This window comes from Halichoerus grypus, chromosome 14 (assembly GCF_964656455.1).
Source record: "Halichoerus grypus chromosome 14, mHalGry1.hap1.1, whole genome shotgun sequence".
Taxonomy (NCBI): domain Eukaryota; kingdom Metazoa; phylum Chordata; class Mammalia; order Carnivora; family Phocidae; genus Halichoerus; species Halichoerus grypus.
This window is the reverse complement of record NC_135725.1, coordinates 84,003,488-84,027,133: the sequence shown is the minus strand read 5'-3', so window position 1 is coordinate 84,027,133 and position 23,646 is coordinate 84,003,488. Positions and strand designations below refer to the sequence as shown.

General features: G+C 48.6%; 1 protein-coding gene across 6 annotated transcripts in view; it reads left to right on the top strand.

Moving 5' to 3' along the window:
• GOLGA1 (golgin A1) overlaps positions 1-23,646 on the top strand; it is a 44,327-nt gene that overhangs the window by 15,993 nt on the left and 4,688 nt on the right. For all 6 annotated transcript variants that reach the window (XR_013443842.1, XM_036112925.2, XM_078061752.1 and 3 more), the window contains 8 exons: positions 5,593-5,718; positions 7,469-7,564; positions 10,421-10,516; positions 12,901-12,996; positions 19,287-19,376; positions 20,183-20,285; positions 20,397-20,554; positions 21,047-21,190. Coding sequence is in view for 5 of the 6 variants with exons in the window: in XM_036112925.2 (XP_035968818.1) it covers positions 5,593-5,718; positions 7,469-7,564; positions 10,421-10,516; positions 12,901-12,996; positions 19,287-19,376; positions 20,183-20,285; positions 20,397-20,554; positions 21,047-21,190 (909 nt within the window). In the remaining variant the exon portion in view is untranslated. The remainder of the gene's footprint in view (positions 1-5,592; positions 5,719-7,468; positions 7,565-10,420; positions 10,517-12,900; positions 12,997-19,286; positions 19,377-20,182; positions 20,286-20,396; positions 20,555-21,046; positions 21,191-23,646) is intronic.

Sequence of the window (23,646 nt, the reverse complement as noted above, 5' to 3'; positions counted from 1 at the left end):
TCCCGCCCTTCCCATCATATGAAAAAACACCCGCTGGTGGGTGGTATGACCAACTCTACCCTCATCCCTTGAGAACTGCTAATCTCAAGCACAGCAGAGACTTACAGCATCATTACAGTAGAGTAAGATTTGTGTGATGAGAAGTTGTATACCCCTTCCCTCTAGGTTTTAGCATATCTACAGATGCCCAGATGGAAACTAAGAGAAGTTATATACCTCATTCAGAGTTCAGCAGTGAATGACAAAGCTGGATTCTAACCCAAGTCTTTTCTTTTTTTTTTTTTAAGATTTTATTTACTTATTTGACAGAGAGAGACACAGCAAGAGAGGGAACACAAGCAGGGGGAGTGGGAGAGGGAGAAGCAGGCTTCCCACCGAGCAGGGAGCCCGATGCGGGGCTCGATCCCAGGACCCTGGGATCATGACCTGAGCTGAAGACAGACGCTTAACAACTGAGCCACCCAGGTGCCCCCTAACCCAAGTCTTACTCCAGAACTCATGCTTGTCCTACTGGACTGTGTTGCCTCCCAACAAGGGTCACCCAGTAAATAGATCTCACGTATATGAATGACTGTGATACAAGGTCTCTACCCTCAGTGAACTGAAGATCTAGACATTCAAGAGTGTTTTCTCAGAGGCTTACAGTTTCATTATAGAACTCAAACCTCCTGTGACCATAAGAAAACAAATTCTCAACAAGTCCCAAACAAGTGAAATACATTTTGTAATGGAAAAGATACGCCATAGGGAGGGTGTGCATTTCCAGCACAGGAGTCAAGGAACTCTTCCTGGAGGAACTGGAATTTCAAAGATGGATAGTACAGCAGGAGGCAGAGAAAGCAGAAGGGCACAGAATACACAGGGGTGGGGGGGATAACATACACAAAATTTTGGGATTCAGGGAACCCTTTGATATCAATTAGAACCATCGAACCATTTCATAATGGGAAAAAATAATTTTCTAGACTGGTTATACTAATAAGTTCTCTCATTTCATTCTAAAAATATGATTGGAGCCTTCCTGTGTGCCCCGCTTAGTGCTCTGTGCCAGGTGTCAGAAATACTGTGGTGAGCAAAAGCAGATACTGCCCTTGCCTTTGTGGAACTTCTAGTCCAGAGGGGAAGTCATATCAATCAGTAATCACATAAATATATAATTGCAAACCGTGATGTGTGCTGTGAAGGAAAACTACAGGATGTTGTAGGATCCTTTAATGGCATCAGATCAGATCTAGCCCTGGAGTCAGAGAACACATCCCTTGAGGAAGTAACAGTTGAGCTGTGGAGGGGGAGGGGCAGTGGGAGAGAATTTTAAGCAAGGAACAGGGAACAGTATGAACTATAAACGCAGAAACCTTGAGGCAGTAGAAGGATAAGCACATTCAGGGAACTGGAAGAGAGGACACACTGAGTGAGAGAAGGATGGATTGGTTGAGGAGGAAACGTTGAATGGGTTTCCAGTTAGGAAGCTCTTGTGCCTGTCCAGGCATAAGATGGTGGCTTTGACAAGAGTGGTGGTGAAGATAATGGGGGAGTAGACAGATTTATGAAATAGTGAGGAGACTGACCCACTTGCTAATGTAATGGATGTAGGAGGAGCAAGAGAAAAGGAAGTTTTGGTGGTGATTTCTGAATTAATCAACTGAGTGGCTGATAGTGTCAGTCATTGAGCTAAGAGCACCAGTGGAAGGACAATTTTACCACAAAGGTCATGAGTTTGGAGTCAGTTTTTTTGTTGTCCTTATCGTTACTGAATAGATGTAACGTTTATTAATAAGTTAGGTAGAGAGTATAACAAGGCAGTGAACCCCTAGGTAGCTAACTGCCTGGTTAAAAAGAATAATATGTTTATCTTTGAGGTTCCCCATGTGCCATTCACTGTTTCGTTCCATTTCTTTTTCTTTTGTAAGGAATCTAGAAACTGTTCCATTTCGGTTTTTTGGGTTTTTGTGTTTTTTTGTTTTTTTTTTTTTTGCTTTATAATTTTGCTGTTATTTTATCCCTAAACAGTATGTATCTTCTGTTGTTTCTCATGCTTGTTAAAAATTATATAAATTGGGCTGTAGGTATTCTTCTAAAACTTGTTTTTTGGTGCTCAACATTGTATTCCTAAAAATCATGCATATGGATCATGCAGCTATAATTTGTTCTTTTCTCAACTATATAGTATGAAGTTACCAAAATTTATCCATCCTATTGCCCATCAACTTTGGGGTGTTTCTGGTCTTTTAAAAAAGCAAAAGTGGGGGCACCTGGCTGGCTCATCCAGTCAGTAGAACATGTGACTCTTGATCTGGGGGTTGTAGAGTTCAAACCCCATGATGGGTATAGAAATTATTTTAAAAAAACGAATAAATAAAATGGAAATCCCACTGAAAGGGGAACCATTTTTTTTAAAGTAAATAAAAATAAAAAAGCAAAAGTGTGAACTTAAAGGAAAATAATAAATTCAACTGTACTAAAAATAAGAGCATATTTTCATCAGAAGAGGGTTGTAAAGGGTGTGAAGACAAGGCAAAAACTGGGAGAAGACATTTGTAACCCATATAACTGACAAGGCAGCATGGCAGCCAGGAGATATATAAAGAACTCCTATAATCAAGGAGAAAAAGAAAATCAAGGAGCAGTAGAAAAAGGGGCAAAAGAAATGAATGAGTACTTCACAGAAGAACAATAATGACCAATAAACATGAAAAGATAGTGTTACTTCGTAGTATCTGAAAAAAGCAAATTAAAATCATGTTGAGATAATATTTCATACTCATTAGACTGGCAAAAAATAAATGTTTGATAATATACCATGTTGGCAAGGAAGCAGAACAAGCCAAGCAAGCTCTTATTTGTGGCTGATGGGACTGTGTGAATTACTACAACTACTATGGAAAAGAACTAGGCATTATCCAGAAAAGTTGAAAAAGTGCAAATTTTTTTTTTGAAGATTTTATTTTTAAGTAATCTCTACACCCAGCGTGGGGCTTGAACTCACAACCCCAAGATCAAGAGTCACACGCTCCTCCAACTGAGCCAGCCAGGCGCCCCCAACCTTTTTTTTCCTTCCCAATCTATGTACTTGTATTTCCTTTTCTTGTCTTATTACATTAGCAAGGATTTCTAATACAGTGTTGGAAAGGATTGATGAGAGGGGACATACTTGCCTTGCACCTGATCTTAGTGGAAAAGCTTTTTCACCATTCAGGATAATGTTAGCCGTAGCATATAAGGTGTTGGGGGCTAGAAGTAAAGCATCCAGAGTGGACGGGGGGCTCCATGTGGGATATGGTGTACAAGAAGACTAAATAGAAATTGGTGACTGATTCTTTTTCTGTCCCTGACTTTGCCTAACACCAAAACTTTGGTTTTTCAAAGTAGAGTCACCTGTATCTCTCAAGTTCACATTGATGTGTAGTAGAATGAGTACAGGTTTTGGCTCCAGAAGACCTGAGCTTGAATCTTTAATTTATCACTGGTATGTGCCTTTGGGCTAGTTCCTAAGCTTCAGTTTCCTTCTAAATGGACACAGTGAAGGACTAGGGAGCATGAGAAGTGCTTCCTCATGCTCTGCTGACTCTAGCTACCACTGCTACCACCCTGCTACACATTATGATTATCGCATTATTAGTGAGAGACCCACCATGATTGGTCATCATGGCCAAACTGTTTTTCTTTCCTATCAAACTCTTTCTCCGTGTTCTCTGTTTTGTATCATGTTACCATTTCACCAGCCATCTGAGTTACAGACTTGGGAGTTGTCTTTACCTCTTCTCCCAGTTTCCTAGTCATGCTGAACTTGGCCCTCACCTCTTTGCATGTGCTGCACTGTACCCAGGCTTGTTCTGCCCCAACCCCCTTCTCCCTGGACTTGCCTCGTCAGGAGGCCTGATCTGATTTCCTTAAACAGTTAATCCCTCCTGACTCTGATGTAGCCCTTGTATGTCCCTCTGTTGCAGCATGCCTGTATTATTTTATAATTAATTGTGTGTATATGTGTCTTTACCACCAGCCACTTTGCTTCTGTGGGTCAGGAACTACGTCTGGTTGTATCCTCAGAAGACTACACATGGTATAGACTTGATAAAAGTTTCCTGAACTATGGAAACTTGAATCTAGAGAGTTCAATCTCTGGAACCCTCTGCTACCTATACTCTCACCCCTGTGAGAATTTTTTGTTTAAAGATTTTATTTGAGAGAGAGAACATGAGCAGGGGGAGGGGCAGAGGGTGAGGGACAGTGGGGAGTGAGGGGCGCGATGCGGGGCTCGATCCCAGGACCCTGGGATCATGACCTGAGCCAAAGTCAGACACTTAACTGACTGAGCCACCCAGGTGCCCCCTGTGAAAATTTAGAATGGCAGGCAAGTGCTTCCTCTTAAAATCCTAAGCCCAAGTTGCTACATTTTATTCTGAGGAGAGATTGGCTGGGCTCCAAGCTGAACATGAAAGTAGCTTGAGATAGATCAAAAGAAGCATAAAGTAAGGAAGTAGAGTGCTTGTGAGGAGATACAGGTCTTCACAGTAAGAGTTGATGCTATAGGAACTTTTTTTTTTTTTTAAATTTTGAGAGAGAGCAGGAGATCACAAGCTGAGGGAGGGGCAGAGGAAGAGGGACAAGCAGACTCCCCACTGAGCAGGGAGCCCAGTGCGGGGCTCAATCCCAGGACCCCGGGATCATGACCCAAGCTGAAGGCAGACACTTAACCGTCTGAGTCACCCAGGTGCCCCTATACGAACTTTTTTTGGAGAGGAGAATGGGCATCTTCACTGTATGCAAGGACCACTGGGGATCTAAGAACTTGTGTAATCAAAGCTTCCTGGATCCTCTGCTTTGACATTAAGCAGCATTTGAAGATTGGTAATAGTGAGAGAAGCCAAGTTCCAAGCCGCCGCCACCATCATTGCCATCGTTGCTAAAGAGATAGACTGAGATCAAGTAGATAGCTGTTTGTTTGGGGCCAGGGTGTGAGGTGCACAGTGGCTCTGCCCTGGTCACCGTGCTGGGAGCCAGGATGAATGTGATCCTGTGTTTTAGAAGTTCTCTCTTAGCCCTTAAGTCAGCTACGTTGGCATCATTACTGCTTCATCCAGCCCCACATTTCCAGCAACATTGTTCTGTTGGTCATTTGTAGTGCTTGTGGGGTCCTTCTTGAGTGGGATTACCTCTGCCAAGTTTGGCATCTGGGCTAAAGATGTAGGTCCTGTTGGATGGACTAATAGAATTAAATGTGTGCTTAGTGAGAGTAGAAGGTAGTAGATCATGACAGTACAAACGGACTGTCTTAAAGAAGAGGAGCATCTTCTCAAGGTCCTGGCTGCGTTCCACTGAGGTCATAGCCTTGTTCTTTCCCACATCATCAGTTGCTTAAGTTGAATGGGCGATTGCCTCTTGCTGCACTAGGTCTGAACTGGTGCCTGGGTCGTGCTGGGTTCCGGTCTGGCATCTTCTGTGTCCCTTTTCAAGGAAGATTTCTTAGCTGTGTGTTCTTCTGAGAGGCAGTTGAGAACACAATTTCGGGGAAATGTGATGGTCCAAGAGGAGACAGAAAGTGGGAGGGAGAAAAGGGTTATAGTGTAATGTAATCTCTGCTTTCACTTGCAGGCCACTGCTGAGACTCAAGAGAAGGAAAAACTCATCACCCATTTGCAGGAGAAGGTCTCATCCTTGGAGAAGAAACTAGAGCAGAACTTATCAGGAGAAGAACATGTGCAGGAACTGCTGAAAGAGGTAACTAGCTCTCTTTGGACAGCCACTGCTGGGGAGGGAGTGGGAACACTGGAGATTTCATACAGTCCTAGAGTTGCAGAGCCAGAAGGTCCACAAGCAGCTGGGAGAGAAGAGCACTCCCTCCATCTTCAGACTGTCCTGCTTATGGCAAAAGCAGCCACCTGTCACCTGTGTGTACCATGTTTTCCTCAGCAAAGGGAGAGCTTCGTTCAGAGATGCCTATGAACAAACAGCAACCTAATCACCAGTGAACCCCAACTGGTAATTTATGCCACCGGGCTGTCTTATCTTACCGCCCTGCTCTCTTCCACCCTTTTGCACTTTCCAGTGGCCAAGGAAAATCGTTACTGTCTGCCTGTGGCGTGAGCAGGAATCGCCTTCGGCAGGGAGGGGACCCTCCTTTGCTGAGTGAGGCTGTTGAGCAGATTGACCTTTTCCCCAGTGGTGTAGGTGAACTTGCTTTCTCATCAGGCCTGAGCCCATTGTCTGCCCATATTCTCCTCCTCCTCCTCTTTGTATCCCAGTGACTGACCTCACCGTGACAAAGGTGACAAAGCCAAGACCTTGGGCCTAGATTAGATCCTCACTGTCTTCATTTCAACTGAACATCTCCATCTCCACTGCCACTGTTGTACTTCTGGGCTTCCAGCAACTCTAGCCTAGTCCAGAGCAGAGGTCTCCAGACTGGCCTCCCCAGCAGCCATCTCCTCCCTCACCCCTGAGGTGGTCTTCCGCGCCCACTGCCGAGCTGGAATTCCTGGCCGCCTTGCTCCCTTAACCTTCTTCCCCAGCTCCCCTGCAGTCTACAGTGTGTATAGCATGGTTTCTGGGGTGTAAAATGATTTCTAGAATCAGACTGCCTAGGTTTGTATCTCGCATCTTCTACTTACTAGTTGGTGACTTAGAGCAAGTAACTTAATCTGTTTGTGTTTGTTTTCTCCTCTGTGAAATAGGGTGGATAATTGTACCAAACAATAGAATTGTTAGGATTCAAGGAGTTACAATATGTGAAGTGTTAGAATGAAACTCTGAAACATAGTAGGGTCTCTGTATATTTCAGCTATTAATATTATGATCCTTAGTATTGTGCCATCATCATTATTATGAAGCTTAGTGTGCATAGGAGGCACTTGGGGAGTTTGTTTAGAGTGTATGTTCCTGCCCCAAGACATCCTGTTTTCAGTAGGCCCAGTGTAAGACCTCACCAAGTTAGTCTAACACCAGTGTGTGGACAACCCCACTTTAAAAAATATTGCCTACAGAATTAAATTCAAACTCTTTTCGGCAGCATAAAAAGCTTCCCATGATCTGCCCCTTTGCCTGCTCTAGTCTTATTTCTTGACCCGAATCCACTATTACTTCAGCTTTTTGCAAGTCGTAGCTCTCCAAATGTCCCAGGCTGTTTCACGACTCCTCTGATCATCGCTCTGCCTGGGTACCCCCCCCGGCCACCTGTGAATTAGGAAGCACCCACTTTTCCTAAGGCGGTAAGTGGCCTGCTCTACGCATCTTTGCGGGCACTAATTGCACTCTGTTTTTTTGTTAGTCTTTTGCCTCAGCCTCAAGGTCAAAGGAGTGTGTCAGATTTATCTGTGTGTACTTCATTATATATGAATTCTATCTCAGCTGTTATTTTTAATGCATTTGTGTCCCCTGTGCCTCAGGCAAATCACAGTATGTGGTAGACATCAGTAAGTATTTATTCAATGGAAAAGTGACTGTTTTCTTTTACTCTTCTTTCAACTTACAGAAAACTGTTGCCGAGCAGAATTTGGAGGCTACCAGACAGCAGCTCATGGCAGCCAGAAGCAGCCAGGCCAAGGCCATTGACATCCTGGAGACTCGGGTACTGACCTCACTCCCAGGGATTCCTGTTCTGGGTGGTAGCCTGGTTGGACGACATCGTTGAGGGAGAATCCCCTGGGCTCAGAGGTTTTCTTGAAGGGACTGTTTCGGCTCTTACTTACACGTGGCTGTTAGTCATCTTCTTCATTCTTGCCTCATCGCCGCCATTGTTCCACACAACATTGTTCTCTTGCTTATTCTCTTTTATCCTCGTTGCCTCCCCTCCCACAGGAAATCATTCTGATGGGGTTATTACAGATCCCTGTGTTGTGGGGTTACCTTAAAATGGGCGGCCTTGTTTTGTGTGCATGTGTGTGAATTTACGTAAGCAATATATTTCACACACACCGTCCCCTTCACCCGCTCCACTCTGTCCGTGTCCACGTCGTTGTGTTTACTGCTCCACATTGTGGTTATCTGCCAGATGCTGGACATCCAGCTGGCCGCCCCTCTGTCACCACAGGCTACACTGCACCTAATAGCCTTTTCCCTGTCACCTTGAGGACAGAGAATGCATATGACCTAATGTGACTAAGTAGGACAAGGACGTTCCTGCAGGGGCTGCCCCTGGCTCTACTCCCCTGGAGTATCTGCATCTGCACTGCTGCCTTGTCCAGCCATTTGTTTGTTTGTTTGCCAGTTTAATGAGTGTGAAGTGGTGGAAGGGGGTAAGAGATCTCTGGGGGGCCTCTTTCATAAGGACACTAACCCTGTCATGATGACTCCTCCCTCATGACCTAAGCACCTCCCAAAGGCCCCACCTTCTGTTACCATCACATCGGACATTAGGATTTCCAGATGAATATGGGGGACACAAACATTCAGACCATAGCAAGTGCATAGCTCATTTTTAAAATCTTATTTCCTGATAAATATGCTTAAAGTTCTCTATTTCTCAGTACAGCTTGGTTTCTTTTATTAGAATTCATTTCTGTTTCTGAATATCTATCTTTTTATTGTGATAAAATATACATGACATAAAAGTTACCATTTTGGCCATTTCTAGGGTACAATTCAGTGGCATGAAGCCCATTCACACTGTTGTGCAACCATCACCACCATCATCTCCAGAACGTTTTCATCTTCTCAAACTGAAATTCTGTCCCCATTAAATACTAACTTCCCATTCTCTCCCACCCCCAGCCCCTGACAACCATCATTCTACTTTCTGTCCATATAAATCTGACTACTCTAGGAACCTCATATTAGCGGAATCATACTGATTTCACTTGACATATGTCTTCAAGGTTCATTCGTGTTGTAACATGTGTCCAAATTTCATTCCTTTTTAAGGCTGAATAAGCCTTTTTTTTTTTTTTAATTTTAAGTAAACTCCACGCCACAAGTGGGGCTTGAACTCACAACCCCGAGATCATGAGTCACATACTCTACCACTGAGCCAGTCAGGTGCCCCAGGGCTGAATAAGCTTTTTTTTTAAAAAAGGCTTTCATTCCTTTATATGTCTGTACCACGTTTTGTTTATCCCTTCATTTGTCCATGGACTGTTGTGAAAAATAAACATTAGTGTAGTGCTATGAACAAGGTTGTTTTTTTGTTTTTTTTTAAGATTTTATTTATTTGAGACAGATAGAGAGCATGAGCAGGGGAGAGGCAGAGGGCGAGGGAGAAGCAGGCTCCCCGCTGAGCCAGGAGGCAGGAGCCAGGAGCCAGACGTGGGGCTCGATCCCAGGACCCTGGGATCATGACCTGAGCCGAAGGCAGATGCTTAACAATCTGAGCCACCCAGGCGCCCCTATGAACAAGGTTTTTGTGTGAGCTTTTACTTTGATTTCTGTGGGGTTTATACCTAGGAGTGGAATTGCCAGGTCATATGATAACTCTTTGCTTAACCTCTGGAGGATCTGAATCTTTCTTGAGCTCTGCCTCTAAGTTGAGACTTGGGTAGCTACTTTCTGAACCCAGGAGTTTAAAAAACTAGGTTTCAGTTCTGGCTCTACCACTGATAAAATTTGTGATCCTGGACAAATAACATTACTGTTCTCGAGAACTCTGTAGAAATACACTGCTCTCTGGGAGTTGCTTTAGCTCAATCTTCCATGTGAATGTGTAAGAGGATCCATGAGACCTGAAAGTGTCCTCCTCTCGTTGGGTACCTGCTTCTTCTCGAGAAAGCTGCAACCTTCCTTGTGTTTAGGTTTTAATAGTAAGCTTCCTCAGGGTCAGACCTTATTCAGCAAACAAGAAGACTTTAACAGGGAAATTGGCAAAGATGGCTCGAGCCAGATAAAAACGCCCCGGTGGAGAGCCACATCCAGCTGGGCGGACAGGCGGGGTCCTGTCCACAGGGCCAGCCGCACGGCCTCATGCAAAGTCAGTGGGGGTTGATGCCTGTGGAATGAGTGCAAGTTTGTGTCATGAGCAGTCATCCCACTTCCAGGAATCTATCCTAAGGAAGTGGCTCAAGCCAGGTCACAGAACGTTGGGTGAAGATGTTAACTGCTGCGTGGTCTCAGGTGGGAGAGTGGGGAAACCGCCAGTGCTGGAGGCAGTGGTTCAGTAAATTGTGAGGTGTCCTTGAAGGAAATAGTCTAAGTTCTGAAGACCCCACGGGAACACAGAAGGAACCTTGAGTGAGGAGGAAAAATACAAAGTTTTCCTAGAACTGTATACAAAGTTGTAAAAAAAAAAAAAAAAAAGGTCATAAAAATACACCAGAGGAAAAGATGTTAGAATGGTGGCGTTGTGTAATAGTAGATGTATAGGTGTCTTTTTTCTAATTTAAAACTTTTCTGTAATGAACCCGTTTTACAGTTTAAATGGATTTGATTTTTAAAGCCATATGTTACCGCTCTTCAGCTTCTTTTGAATGAAAGAAGGATTGTCTTTCCCCCTCAGGTGAAAGAACTCGAGCTGAGTTTGCAAGCGTCTGAGGAGAAGCTAAAGCACAGTGATGATGTCTTGGCAGCTCAGGAAGCTCAGATTCAGGAGCTCGTAAGTGGTTCTGGGCCCCTGATGCTTGACCTTTACGCCTTTGCAGCTGTCCCAGACTCACTCCGGTGGGGTCTCTGGGCCTGACCTTAGATACAGCTGTGGAGCTGGATGTGAGCGGGCGGCTTCGGGTAGAGGGAGTCAGGACCTGCTGGAGGATCCGAGTTACCCAAAGAGGTGGAGCCTGGCTAATGCCCATCTGACGGCTGGCCGTAGGGCCCAGCCTAGTTCTGGGACTGTCAGAGGTGGTGGCTTGCAGCCAGGGCTGTGGAGAACAGGTCCCAGCTCTGGGGAGAACATGGCAAGGGCTTGGCCAGCTGTCGCAGTCCCAGGTGGGGTGTTGAGTTAGAATCTAGAGAAATAAACAGTATTTATTGTACGCTTGCCGTTCCAGTCACTGTGCTAAGTATCTGCCCGTGTTTCACTTAGTCCTTGCTGCAGACCTAAGAGGCATGTGCAATTAGCCTCATTCTCTAGAGGAAGCTGGTTCGGAAAAACTGGGTCATTAACCCAGTGGTCATGGTCTCCCAGCTAATAAATGGCAAAACCCTCACCTTTCTTAGGTCAAAGCCCTTGTTCATCATCACTGTATTATACAGATGGTCCCTGATTTATGATGGTTCAACTTAGTGATTTTTCAACTTTATGAGATGCAAAATCAATATGCCTTCGGTAGAAACTGTACTTCAAATTTTGAAGTGTGAGCTTCTCCTGGGCTAAGGATGGGCAGTACAGTACTCTCCCTCAATGCGCCACGGTGGCAGGGAGCCCCGTCTCCCAGGCAGCCGCGTGATCACAGGGTAAACAAGTGGTGTGTACCGACACAGCCTTTCTGGTTCTCACTTTGAGCGCAGCATTCAATAAATTACATGAGATATTCAACACTTCAGTATAAAATAAGCTTTGCCCAGCTGTAGGCTAATGTAAGTGTTCTGAGCAATTTTTAAAAAAACTTTTTGGGGCGCCTGCGTGGCTCAGTCGTTAAGCGTCTGCCTTTGGCTCAGGTCATGATCCCAGGGTCCTGGGATCGAGCCGGGCATCGGGTTCCCTGCTCAGCGGGAAGCCTGCTTCTCCCTCTCCCACTCCCCCTGCTTGTGTTCCCTCTCTCGTTTTGTCTCTCTCTGTCAAATAAATAAATTTAAAAAAAAAATTTTTTTAAGATTTTGTTTTAAAAGTTTTTATTTTAATAATCTCTCCACCCAATGTGGGGTTCAGACTCTCAACCCCGAGATCAAGAGTCACATGCACTGCTGACTGAGCCAGCCAGGTGCCCCTGTTCTGAGCATTTAAAGTAGGCTAGGCTAAGCCGGGATGCTTGTTTTGACTTCTGTTTCCAATTTACAATGGGATTATCGGGTTGTAACCCCATCATAAGCTGAAGGAGATCTACACTGCCTCCCCGGGGAAAGCCTCAGCCGTAGAAAGCAGCACCAAGTAAGGGAAGGAGGGCTGTGTCTTGGGACTGGCTGGTGCCCTAAGGTGTCCCCCCAGCACCGAGACCAGTCCCAGACTTCGGCTGCTGAACGGGCCAGCGGCAAGAGGCGGGGCTGCAAGTGGGGACCGCCACAGCACGCAGGCCAGAGATCAGGAAGGAGAGTTGTTTCTCCTGGCCACCCATCTTTGGCTCACTGAGGGAGAGAATGGGGTCCTCGGCGTCCCCACGGCTAACTGTCGCCCCCCCGCCGTAGGCCACCGCACGCCGGGAGAGCAGCGCCGCGCCCCCGCAGCCGCCGGCCCTGGAGCGGCAGTGCCCGTGCCCGGAGCGCGTGCGCACGCTCGAGGCGCAGCTCGCGGCCCTGGAGAGAGCCCGGGCGGCCGCGCGGACGGCGGCGGAGCGGGAGGTGGGGAGCGAGGACGGGAGCGAGGCCCGGCGGGCGCCAGCTTCCCGCGGGCGGGGCTGCCAAGTCTGTGCCGGCGAGAGGCCCAGCCCCCCCTCTAAACGAGGGAACCACTTTTTTGGAGCAGTTTTTATTTTTCCAACAAGGGACCTGCTCATGAGAGTGGCTGTAAAAAGGCTGCTCTTAGTAAGACCCCAAACAGATGGCTTTCCTTTTCTTTGGGGCTGCGCAGGGACTTGCTGGCACTTCCTGTGCAGCCCCTTCAGCCTCTTCCCGCCAAGTCTCCACAGTGTTCTTGTTCCTCCCTCGGGGCCCCTCCGGCTCTCTGGTCCCCCTCCCGGTTCCACAGCTTCTGAGTCCCGTGCCATGTTTCTTCTTGTGAGGCCTGTGCCCCTGGCTCTTTCTGACCCCTGCCCCGTTCTCCTCTCCCGCCCCTGTAGTGACACAGAGGGTGCGATGCATTTTCAAAGGCTCCATGTCTGTAGGGCTGTGCCCGGGGAAATAGGGGAAAGCCCTTTTCTTCTTACACGTGCTTTTCTCAATTTGCAGAGAGAGCTGGAGCAAGAAAATGCAGCCCTCAAAGAAAGTAAGAATGAATGTGAACGTTCTTTACAACACCACCAACTCGAACTGAAGAAGCTAAAGGTATTTACCTAACGGCGCCAGCGTGTTGCAGCGGTGGCCTGTCTCTTACGTGTGTACTGGGAGCAGCCCAGTGAACGTTCTGTGCTCCGAGTGGAGAAGGCGTGAACTAGCATTTGTTCAACAGTTCCGTGAGACATTTGCTGGAAACGGTCACCTCAGTACGTCCTCTCAGTGATCCAGGATGGTAGGAAGAATTATGCTCATTTTGCAATTAATGTCATCTGAGGCTCTGAGTATAAGTAATTTGTCCAAATTCCATAGTTAGTTTGAGGTGATGCTGGTCTTACTTCACTCAACGAGCTCCCCCTCTGTGTCACCGTCCGCAGCTGCCTGAAAGTCATGCTGTCAAAGCACTGGTGTTGATCTTTCCAGTGGGACTAGTAAAGCAAGGGCTTACGTGGTCGTAAGGACCTTGTCCGTTTACGTTGGAGCCCGTGTGTAGAGATGAAGGAACAGTCTACTGGATTGTTAACCTTTCCCTTCTGAGAACTTGGTGCTTTAATCAGACATTGCCCGCTTCTCTGCCTGGACATAACTGGATGCAAAGGAAAGAGAGTTTCTGCCACTTTCTTAGAGGCCTCCAGGGTCCTCGGTCCCCTTTCAAAGAAGCCCTTAGATGATGGATCATTGCAGTACTTGCCCAAGTTGGTCATGACACAGAGATCTTATGGGTCTTTTGGCAGAGACCTTCTCAGAACATCCGTCATGGGACCCCCAGGTGGCCCAGTCAGTTAAGCATCTGCCTTCAGCTCAGGTCATGATCCCAGTGTTCTGGGATCAAGTCCCACACTGGGCTCCTTGCTTAGCTGCTCCCCCTGCTTGTACTCTCGCTCTCTCCCTCTCGCTCTCTCTGGCAAATAAATAAATTTAAAAATCTTAAAAAAAAAAAAAGATCCGTTTAAAAAAACAAAACAGAACAGAACATCCATAGCTGAGGGTCTGCATTAAGTAAGTTCTCGGTAATAGTCTCTGCTAGGCTAGGTAGCTGCTAAGGCAGTAGTGCTGAATGGTGGGAGCTGTGTGCTTTGCAGTCAGTCTGTTTCCATGCATGCCTTCAGCAAACATTGGAGTACCTGTAGGTGCCACTGCAGGTGCTGGGATCTGAGCAAAACAGACGAACCTTCCCCTCTGTGGAGCCTCTAACTAGAGATGGCAGATGAGCGGTAGTCATAAATGCCATGAAGAGAGTAAAGCAGAGTGAGGGACAGAGAGCAGGGAGGAGAGGACTCTTGGATATGGAGGCTAGGGAAGGCTTCAGTGATATTTGAGCAAAAGCCCTGAATCATGAGAAGGAGCCAGCAGTGTGCATGTTTGGGAGGGGAATAGTCCAGACCGAAGAAATAGCAAATAGAAAAGCTCTGAGGCAGGAAGAAGCTTAGTTTGTTCAGAGAACAGCACAAAGATCAGTGTGGCTGCCACTTAGTGGGCTGGGGGAGAAGAGGAGGAGAGGAGGCAGGCAGGGAAATAGTTGCGAGTTTTAAGCAAAGAAGTGATGGGAGAAGTTTTGTGGGATGTTTTGTTTTGTTTTGGTGGGCAGCAAAGCAAAGTTTATTGAGCGATAGTACAAAGCTCCTGAAGAGGGATGGGACCTGAGAGGGTGCAGGGAGAAGTTTTGTTTTAAAACAATTACTCTGGCTCTTTGTAGACAATGTTCTGGAAAGGAAGCAAGTAGAGAAGCAGGAAGACCTGTTAGGAGGCTCAGATATTATATTAATATGTTTAAGGGCATAAAGGACAAAATTGAAAATTTCAGCAGAGATTTAGAAACTATCCTAAAAGGCAGCAGTGTTAAAAGGGAAACAACTTAGAACATGAGAGCCAGAGAAAGTAGAGCTGGAACTAAGAATGTGGTAGACTCGGAAAGGGCATGCGGAAGCTTTCGGGGGTAATGAGTATTTTCACGGTTTTTATTGTGGTGACGGCTTCACCCTAACCTAACCACATTGCATGCTTGAAATATGCACAGCATATTGTTATATTTCAGGAAAGTTGTTTTTAAAAACAATATGTTTAAAAAAAAAAACAATATGTTTAAGAGCAGATTAGAACTCAAGAGAGAACTAGTGAAGTGGAAAGAAGGACAGAATGAAATACAGAAAAGGCATGATAAAAGACAGGATCCTGGGAGGTGCCTGATCCCAGGTCAGTAGGGGCTCAGAAGGGAGCGCACAAGTGAGACTGAAGCAATTATTATTTTTTAAAGATTTTATTTACTTATTTTTTTAAAAGATTTTATTTTTTTTTATTTTTTAAATATTTGACGGAGAGAGAGAGAGAGCAGGAACACAAGCAGGGGGAGTGGGAGAGGGAGAAGCAGGCTTCCCGCCGAGCAGGGAACCCGATGCGGGACTCGATCCCAGGACGCTGGGATCATGACCTGAGCCGAAGGCAGACGCTTAACGACTGAGCCACCCAGGCGCCCCGAAAGATTTTATTTTTTTTAAAGATTTTTATTTATTTGAGAGAAAGTGCATGAGCTGGGGGGGAGGGGCAGAGGGGCAGAGGGAGAGGGAGAAGCAGGCTGCTCCCCTCCAAGCAGGGAGCCCGATGCGGGGCTCGATCCTAGGACCCTGGGATCTTGACCTGAGCTGAAGGCAGACGCTTCACCGGCTGAGCCAGCCAGGCGCCCCTATTTATTTATTTTAGAGAGAAAGAGAGCAGGGGGGACGGCAGAGGGAGAGAGAATCCCAAGCAGACTCCATGCTGAGCACAGAGCCTGACGCTGGGCAGGCTCAGTCTCACAACCCTGAGATCATGACCTGAGTGGAAACCAAGAGTCAGACGCTTAACCAACTGAACCACCCAGGTGCTCTGAGACCACAGCAGTTACTGAAGTGATAATAGCTAAGAAGTTTCCAAACTGCTGAAAGCTGTCAAGTCACAGGTATAGGTGTGAGGATTCTTTTTTTTTTTTTTAAGATTTTATTTATTTATTTGACAGACACAGTGAGAGAGGGAACACAAGCGGGGGTGGGGGGCGTGGGAGAGGGAGAAGCAGGCTTCCCGCTGAGCAAGGAGCCCGATGCGGGGCTCGATCCCAGGACCCTGGGATCATGACCCGAGCCGAAGGCAGACGCTCAATGACCGAGCCACCCAGGCGCGGCCCCCCCGGCAGGATAAATTTTAAAATCTATATCCAGACACAGCATGGTAGTAGAACTAGAAAAACCAATAAAACAGAAACAAGGAATTAGCCACCAACAGATTTGCACTAAAGGGAGTGCTAGAGAGCATCATTCAGGTGAAGGAAGATTCTCCATAGATGCACGGAAGATGTAAGGCAGTAAGAAAGAATGAAGAGTGATGATCATTGCAACTAATGTACACAAGAAGAAACAGAAAATCTGTCCTGCAGTGTATCCATCATAGTCCAGTCAGGAGAAAGGAACCATACCAGTTATTTGAGTGAGAATTCATGTTCTCATGTAAGGTTTTTAGTCCAGCACAGAAACAGTCATAAGCTGTCACGAAGGTGATGAAATGCAGGAATGGCTACAACTAAGGGAACAAAGCAGAGAAGGTGGAATTATTAATCTTAGGAATTAAGACAAAGAGCCCCACAGATCTGACACTCGGACCTCTGAGCAGGGGACGCTGTTCAGTGGGTGCTGGTGTGTGTCGGGGGAACAAGGCAGTGAATGAAGTCAGCCCCACGTCCTGGCACTTCAGGACGAAATTCTGCTGCCCCCGTGCAGCAGCGTTGCTCACAGAAACAGGAAGCGGACAGGAAGGAGCAAGTCTCTTGCTCTGTCCCCCTGCCTTCCAGGCTCCCTCGAGCTCCTCCTGTGGGCAGAGATTCATATGGAACCAGTTAGACAGGCAGAAATGGGGTTTGTGGAGTCCCGGGCATAGCAGGGCAAAGCAGAATATGAAAGGGGGAAGCGGGGTCAATAGGCGGTAACTTGAAAACCAGCACACGCACAGGCTGTTAGGAGGTGTGGTTAATTTTCACACGTTTGGGGAATGTTCTCGATGTCTTGGATTTTTAGTTTAATACCATTATGGTCAGATAATACACGAACTGATTTCAGTTCTTTGATATTTATTGAGGCTTGTTTTATGCCCCAGCCTGTAGTGTCCGGGGAAATAGTGCACTTCCGCCGTGAGGGGAAAGCATTCCGTAAGTGCTCCGTAGATCAAGTTGGGTGAGAGGGTTGTCCAGATCTTCTCTGTGTTTTCTGATTTTTCTTTTTTGTCTTCTTGTTCCATCAGTTCGTAAGGGTGGTGTGCTGAATCTTCCAGCTATGATCATGGATTTGTCTCTTTCTCTCTTTAATTCGGCCAATCTTTGCTTTGAGTATTTTGAAGCACTATTTTTAGGTACATACATATTTCGAATTCCCTCCGGGAAGGCATTCCCAGGTGCAGAGGGCTGCCGGAGGCGGGGAGCCCGGTGGCTGAGCCGTGCCAGGTGGCCCCGAATCCCGCGGTCCCGGACCGGGTTTCACAGCCATGCCGACTCTGTTCTGCCTGCCGGCCGGCCCCTCACCAACACATTCTTGAAGGAATCTAGTTTCCTTTTTTTTTTTTTTTTTTTTTTAAACTGAACCTATTCACCCTTGCCTTCAAGAGGATTAGCCTGAGGATCCAGTGTGACCCTGAGGAAAAGTGATGCGTGCAGTGCCGGGCAGGGGGCAGCTTTGAGTCTGGTTCCTGCCTTCCCCCGCTTTCCTGGCTTCCGCGCAGTCTGCCTGCCATCCTCTGAGACGTCCGCAGTCCCAGCTCTCCTCTCATCCTCCCCAGAAAAGGCTTCTGCCACCCTCCACCCACAGGGCCAGGGTTTCAGAACTGCTTTTCCTATGTCAACAGAGCCTTCTGATGAGGGGTGTTGTCTGGGGTAGGTAGGGTAAGGTCCCTTGTCTTGAATTCAGGCACCCGTTTTTCTCATCTTTACTAGAGATGGACTCAATGGAAGGTCAATTCTGACAATTCCATGGTAGGAGCCAGAATGCCCCTGGCCAGGAGGCTGGCCTCCCCCTCTGTGAACCAACTTGTACCGGCACCAGTGGAAAGGGAGGTGTCGAAGGGGTGATAAGTAGCTCACAGAACCAGCAAGACTTGTCCGACTGGAACCGGGGCGGGGTGGGGGGGGGTGGCCCTCAGGTCTCTTTTCTTCCTGCATCATGTTATTTCCTGCCCTGTCAGTTACCCAAACTCTTGGCCTTCCTTTTCTCAATGATGCAGACTGCGGCCTGCAAATTGGGTGGACATCACCACAGCAGCTCCAAGCTGGTAACGTGCTAGCTCAGGAAAGAGGGCTTCTCCCCTTAGGCTTCACCATATTAAAAAGGATTCTGATATAAAAGGGGATTTTGATTGGTCCATCTGAAGTGACAGAGCCACCCCATGGACAGGTCAGTTTGGCCAAGGGGTACTGTGATTGGCCAGGTCTGAATCATATGCTTGTCCTTGTAGCCACAAAATGGGCATATCATTATTGGCAGCCCTACCAGAACCACGTGGAACTGCAGGGCGCAAGTGGGGAAGAGCAGTGATGAGGCTCTTACCCCCAAAACTGGGGCGATCCTGGGTAGACCGGAAAAACAGATGTCCCTGACCAGAACGAAGGCGCCTGAGAAGTCTGGGGACTGAGCAGTGAGCGCGGCATCCGTTGCAGGGAAGAGAACTGATGTGTTTGTCAGGAGATAGTTCCTGTGCTCTGGGGAAGGCTGAGGAGGCAGCCCTGCTTGGCGTAGAAAATATTCTGGCTGGTAGAGTCTAACAGAGGCTTGGCTCTGAGCTCAGACAGATGCTGGCTTGAAATCTGGCTGTCCCACCAGCTGTGGGACCTCAGGCACATTCACCTCTCAGAGCCTTTTTCTCTCCTCTAAAATGGATAATTTTGATGAGTCTGTGGCATTTTGTCCTATTACAATTCAGTAATTGCTTCTTATTTTTCCTGTAATTGGGTTGCTCCAGTCCACTAGTCCATTCACGTGGGCCTGAGGATCTTCGTGTTCCATGTTGATTTCATTAGACCAGCTCTTCTCTTCCAAGTTCTCGGTCCCCTAACCTTGGCCCAAGAACTGACTGGTGTGCCCAGGGGATAACCGACCCTCCGCGGTGTGCCCATCTGCGGAGAGGCTGGTGGGTTGCCCAGCAGGACAGTTCCCGGAGGGTTACAGAAGGCATTGCAGTGAGCAGGCAGCCTGGGAACCTCGAGAAGCAGTGAGAACGTTAATCTGGCCCTGTAAGGCTGTATTCCCGTGGTGGGCTTCAGGTAGCGTGCAGCTAAGAAACTGTGAAATGAGTTTTGAGACCCAATCTCCTCCCTGTTTTCTGGATTGTAGGAAGAATGGAGCCAAAGAGAAATTGTGAGTGTCGCCATGGCTCAAGCCCTGGACGAAGTGCGGAAGCAGAGGGAAGAGTTCCAGCAACAGGTAGGCCCCGCTTGACCCAGAGGTGTGGGCCCGGGGTGGGGCCGGGGGTGGTGGTGAGTTCCAGCCTCAGGTAGGACCAGCCTACCTCCCCTTGTGTCCAGGACAGGGGCTGGACCTAGGTCTCAGGAATGCCAGCAACTGAGTGATTCCCCTGAGGTCTTTGGAAGGTGGGAGAAAAGTGTTATAAAGAAATCCTCACCCCACAGGATAGGTCTTTTTTGATTTTTGATGGTCAGTTATTGTTCTAAAGCTCACCTGGGGAAAAGCCCATATCCAGGCACCTACCGGGCTCTAATTCTGTGAGGGGGCCATCACTGGCCACAGGCCCCCAAGACCGTAAGACAGCTGAGCTGTCAGTGGGAAGGATGGGAAGTGCCTTCCTTTTCAGACAGACTCAGCATCAGGCCCCGCCTTCAGTAAGTCCTTAACAAACGTGAGTCTCAGTTGCCTCTGAAAAGACTTGAGGATAATTACACCTTTCAGGAGGTGTAACGGACATGTGTGACAAGGTCACATGTATCAAATGCCAGGCATGTGACGGGCACTCAGGACCCGCAAGGCCAGGCCGAGCAGCCGCATGTCCTGGAGGCCCAGCGTAGGCCGGGTGGGCAGTGAGGGGAAGCTCCTGTGCAGGGCTCCGGCCCCGTGCGTGCCCTGACGAGCAGCGCTTAGCTAGGGGGTGTTCTAGGCTGTGGGCTGCAGGGAGGGATTCATGGGGGACCCTGGGTAGTGGAAAATTGGAGATTCCTTTTGGGGGAAAGGCGGTTACTGCTGCCAGCCTCGTCCTGTTGGTCTTTCTCTCCAAGGCTGCTAACCTCACAGCTGTCATAGATGAGAAGGAGCAGACTCTGCAGGAAAAAACTGAAGTGATTCTCCAGAAAGAGCAGGAGATTTTCCAACTGAAGAAAGGTGAGGAGTCTGCCCCCGTCGAGCCTTCTGACCTGCTCCCCACCAGGTACCCCTGCCCGGAAGCGGCGCGGAGTCACCGGGCTGACGGTTGCCCCCCTGTGCCTGGCCTAGGTCACGACTCTGCCCTGTCACAGATGCACCAGCTGCAGAGTGAGCTGGAATCCCTGCAGAGCCTGAGGGCAGAGGAGTCCGAGGCTGCCGCGAGGGATGATGTGCTGAGGCTGCCCAGCCCCGAGCAGGGGTTGACGCTCTCAGTGCCCGAGCCTCACGTAAGTGCCCACTGGAGCGGCGGGCCGGGCGTGGCGCGGCAGGACGCACGGCTGACCGCTGCAGTTGGCCTCGGGGAGGCGGTGGGAAGGTGGTGGCGGGCTTACAGGACGACACAGCTGGTGCTCTCTAGCTCCGGGATATTGGGCAGGTCACTTCCCTGTGCTCCAGCTTCCTCTCTTTAAAGTGGGGGTGCTTAACTGACCAAGAGCTTGTGGGTGTCGAGGAGCCCATCGGATGTGGCACCACGTGTCAGGGCTCAGGTGTTAAGAGCCCTTTCCTTCCAAGCACGCTCGCTGCGGGGAAAGCTGATTGTCCCTCTGGAAGGCACTGGACGGGATCTCCACAGTTCAGGTGTGGTTCCTGGCCAGCTGCCTGTTCGAGCTCATCAGTCCGCACCTTTGGAACCGATCTGGTCCCCTTCCCCAGGGACCTGCAGCTTAGCTTGACCGTTACCTTGGCCTGGCTGTCAACTTGCTGCCACCACCCTGTAGGTAACCTCGAGGGCCACGCAGGACCCCATGTACCAGCTTCCAGCGGCAGAGAGAATCCCAAACGGTGAGGTGGGGGTCATGGACCTAGGGCAGCTACAGAAGGAGAAACAGGACTTGGAGCAGCAACTTCTGGAGAAAAATAAGGTGAGGGTGCTTCTTGCCTCAGCTGTTTCTCTCCCTGCACTTTCCCTGATTTGTGCCTGAAACTGTCCGGTCCCTTCCTAGAGTTAGGCGGGTGCCCCTGGGCACGTCTTGGGGGAGCTCTTACCTCTCCGGCAGAGGGCCTTCTTCCTGTCTTTCCACCTGTCTGCGTGCCTGTCACACCTCCCCCCAGCTGAGATACTGTTCAGAGTGTTAGAGCTCTAGCAGTTGTGAGTTCAGATGTTCACAGCCACCTGTGCTGTCACCAGTGGGTCCTGTTGGACCAGTCACCTTACCTCTCACTTCCTTTCCACGGCCGTGACATGACCCGGCGATGCCTGTCTTCAGGTGGTTTGACCGGGGGCAGGGGTGGGGGGGGGGAATGAAAGCGTTTGCTAGCTGTCCTGTAACATTCCTGGTAGTTGGCAGAGGGTCAGCGGATGCCATGACTGCACGCACCCCGCCAGTCTCTGCACCCTCCGGTGCGGGCTCTCGTTCCGTCCTGGTGTCCAAGGGCCCTGGAAGTCAAGCGTGCTGGCTGCTCATGGCTTGGCCTCCAGAGTGTGATTGCGGGTGTGTATTTTTCTAGACCTTTAACAAAAGGAAAAAGTGCTCATCTCCTCTCTCTTGCGTGTGCACACACACACATTTAATCTTAGTGTGAAATGTAAAATAGAGAAAAGTGTACAAACACTGTGTGCCCCAGGGCCCAGCCCTCAGACCTCCTCTCTCATGGCACTCGGTCGCTTGCTGCACGCTGCTCACAAGCCCACACGCTCCCGGGAGCCCTAGATCGTCTCTACCTCCGCGGCAGTGTCTAAAACACATCTGAAACTTAAACCACCCAAACTTCAAACTCACCGTGCTGCCCGGCGCCGGCTGCCGCCCTTTAGCTCAGTAAGTGTGAAAACTAAAAATCTTGGTGTCATTTTCAACCCTTGTCTCTCTCCCACGAGCAACAGCCACACCTTTAGCCAGTCCTTTTGGCTCTCCTTTCAAGCTACACTCAAACTGAGCTGCTCCCCATCCCCACCACTGCCGCCACCCAAGGTCAGGTTACCATCGTCTCTCCCCTACAGGCTGGTGTTCGGCTTCTAACTGGTTTCCCCGTCACCCCAGGGTTCCACCCCTCTGATGACTTCCTCTCTCTATAAGCCAAGTCCTTGCAGGGGCCCACAAAGCCCTGTGTGGTTTGGCTCCTTGGTACCCTTTTTACTGCACCCCCTCTGCCATCCCCAGCACTTCCTCTCAGCCACATTGGCCTTGCCTTTCTGTGAATATTAAGCACCCTCCTGCCTCAGGGCCTTCGCACTTGCTGAGCCTTCTGTCTGGAAGATTCTTCCTGCAATTCCCTCACTTCCTTTATGGTGTCATTTTGTCAAGGAGGCCTCCCTGCTACCCTTGGCAGCCCTCACCACCAGAACCTCCTGTGCCCTTACCTTGCTCTTTCTCTCCACACCTCTTAATACCTCTGATGTACTAATATCTGGTTATCGGCACTTTTCCCTCCTGAGAGCAGACATTTTTCTTGTTTTGCTTATTGTTTTCCCCCAGCCTCCAGATCAGTGTCTAACACATAGTAGGGACTCAATCGGTATTTGTTAGGTGAATTAATCCATGAGCCAAAAACCTAGAAAATCAGGTAACATAAAATAGCAAATGTACTTTGAGATGAATGTCCAGCCTCGTGGTCAGCCAAAAGAATAACAGACTGAGGGGCGCCCGGGTGGCTCAGTCGTTAAGTGTCTGCCTTCGGCTCAGGTCATGATCCCAGGGTCCTGGGATCGAGCCCCGCATTGGGCTCCCTGCTCAGTGGGGAGCCTGCTTCTCCCTCTCCTCTGCCCACCCCCTCCTCATGTTCTCTCTCTCTCTCAAATAAATAAATAAAAATCTTTAAAAAAAAAAAAAATAACAGACTGAAACAACACATTACCATTTATAAAATAGGGTGTATTGGAGGCCATTTAATGTGCTTGATAGGAGCTGAGCCTCTGACAGAGCCATCTCATTCTGTGGAGAGACTGTGGACATACCTCTGGAGAAAGCAAAGCTGACCAACGCTTTAAAAATGGAGGCTCAGCCCCACTGTAAGACCTGGGGCATCCCCTAGAGTTACTGTCACATTAAAGGTTAAAATTAAGGGGGCACCTGGCAGGCTTAGTTGGTGGAGCATGTGACTCTTGATCTCAGGGTCATGAGTTCAAGCCCCACACTGGGCGTAGAGCTTACTTAAAAAAAAAAAAAAAATTAGGAAATCTGTGGAAAGGTGTGAAAACTCTGATAAATGAAAAACACTATTCAAAATTCTAGCTAGTGGAGCGCCTGGGTGGCTCAGTCAGTTAAGCGTCTGCCTTCGGCTCAGGTCATGATCCCAGGGTCCCGCATTGGGCTCCCTGCTCAGCAGGGAGTCTGCTTCTCCCTCTGCCCCTTCTCCCCACTCCTTTGCTCTCTCTGCCCAC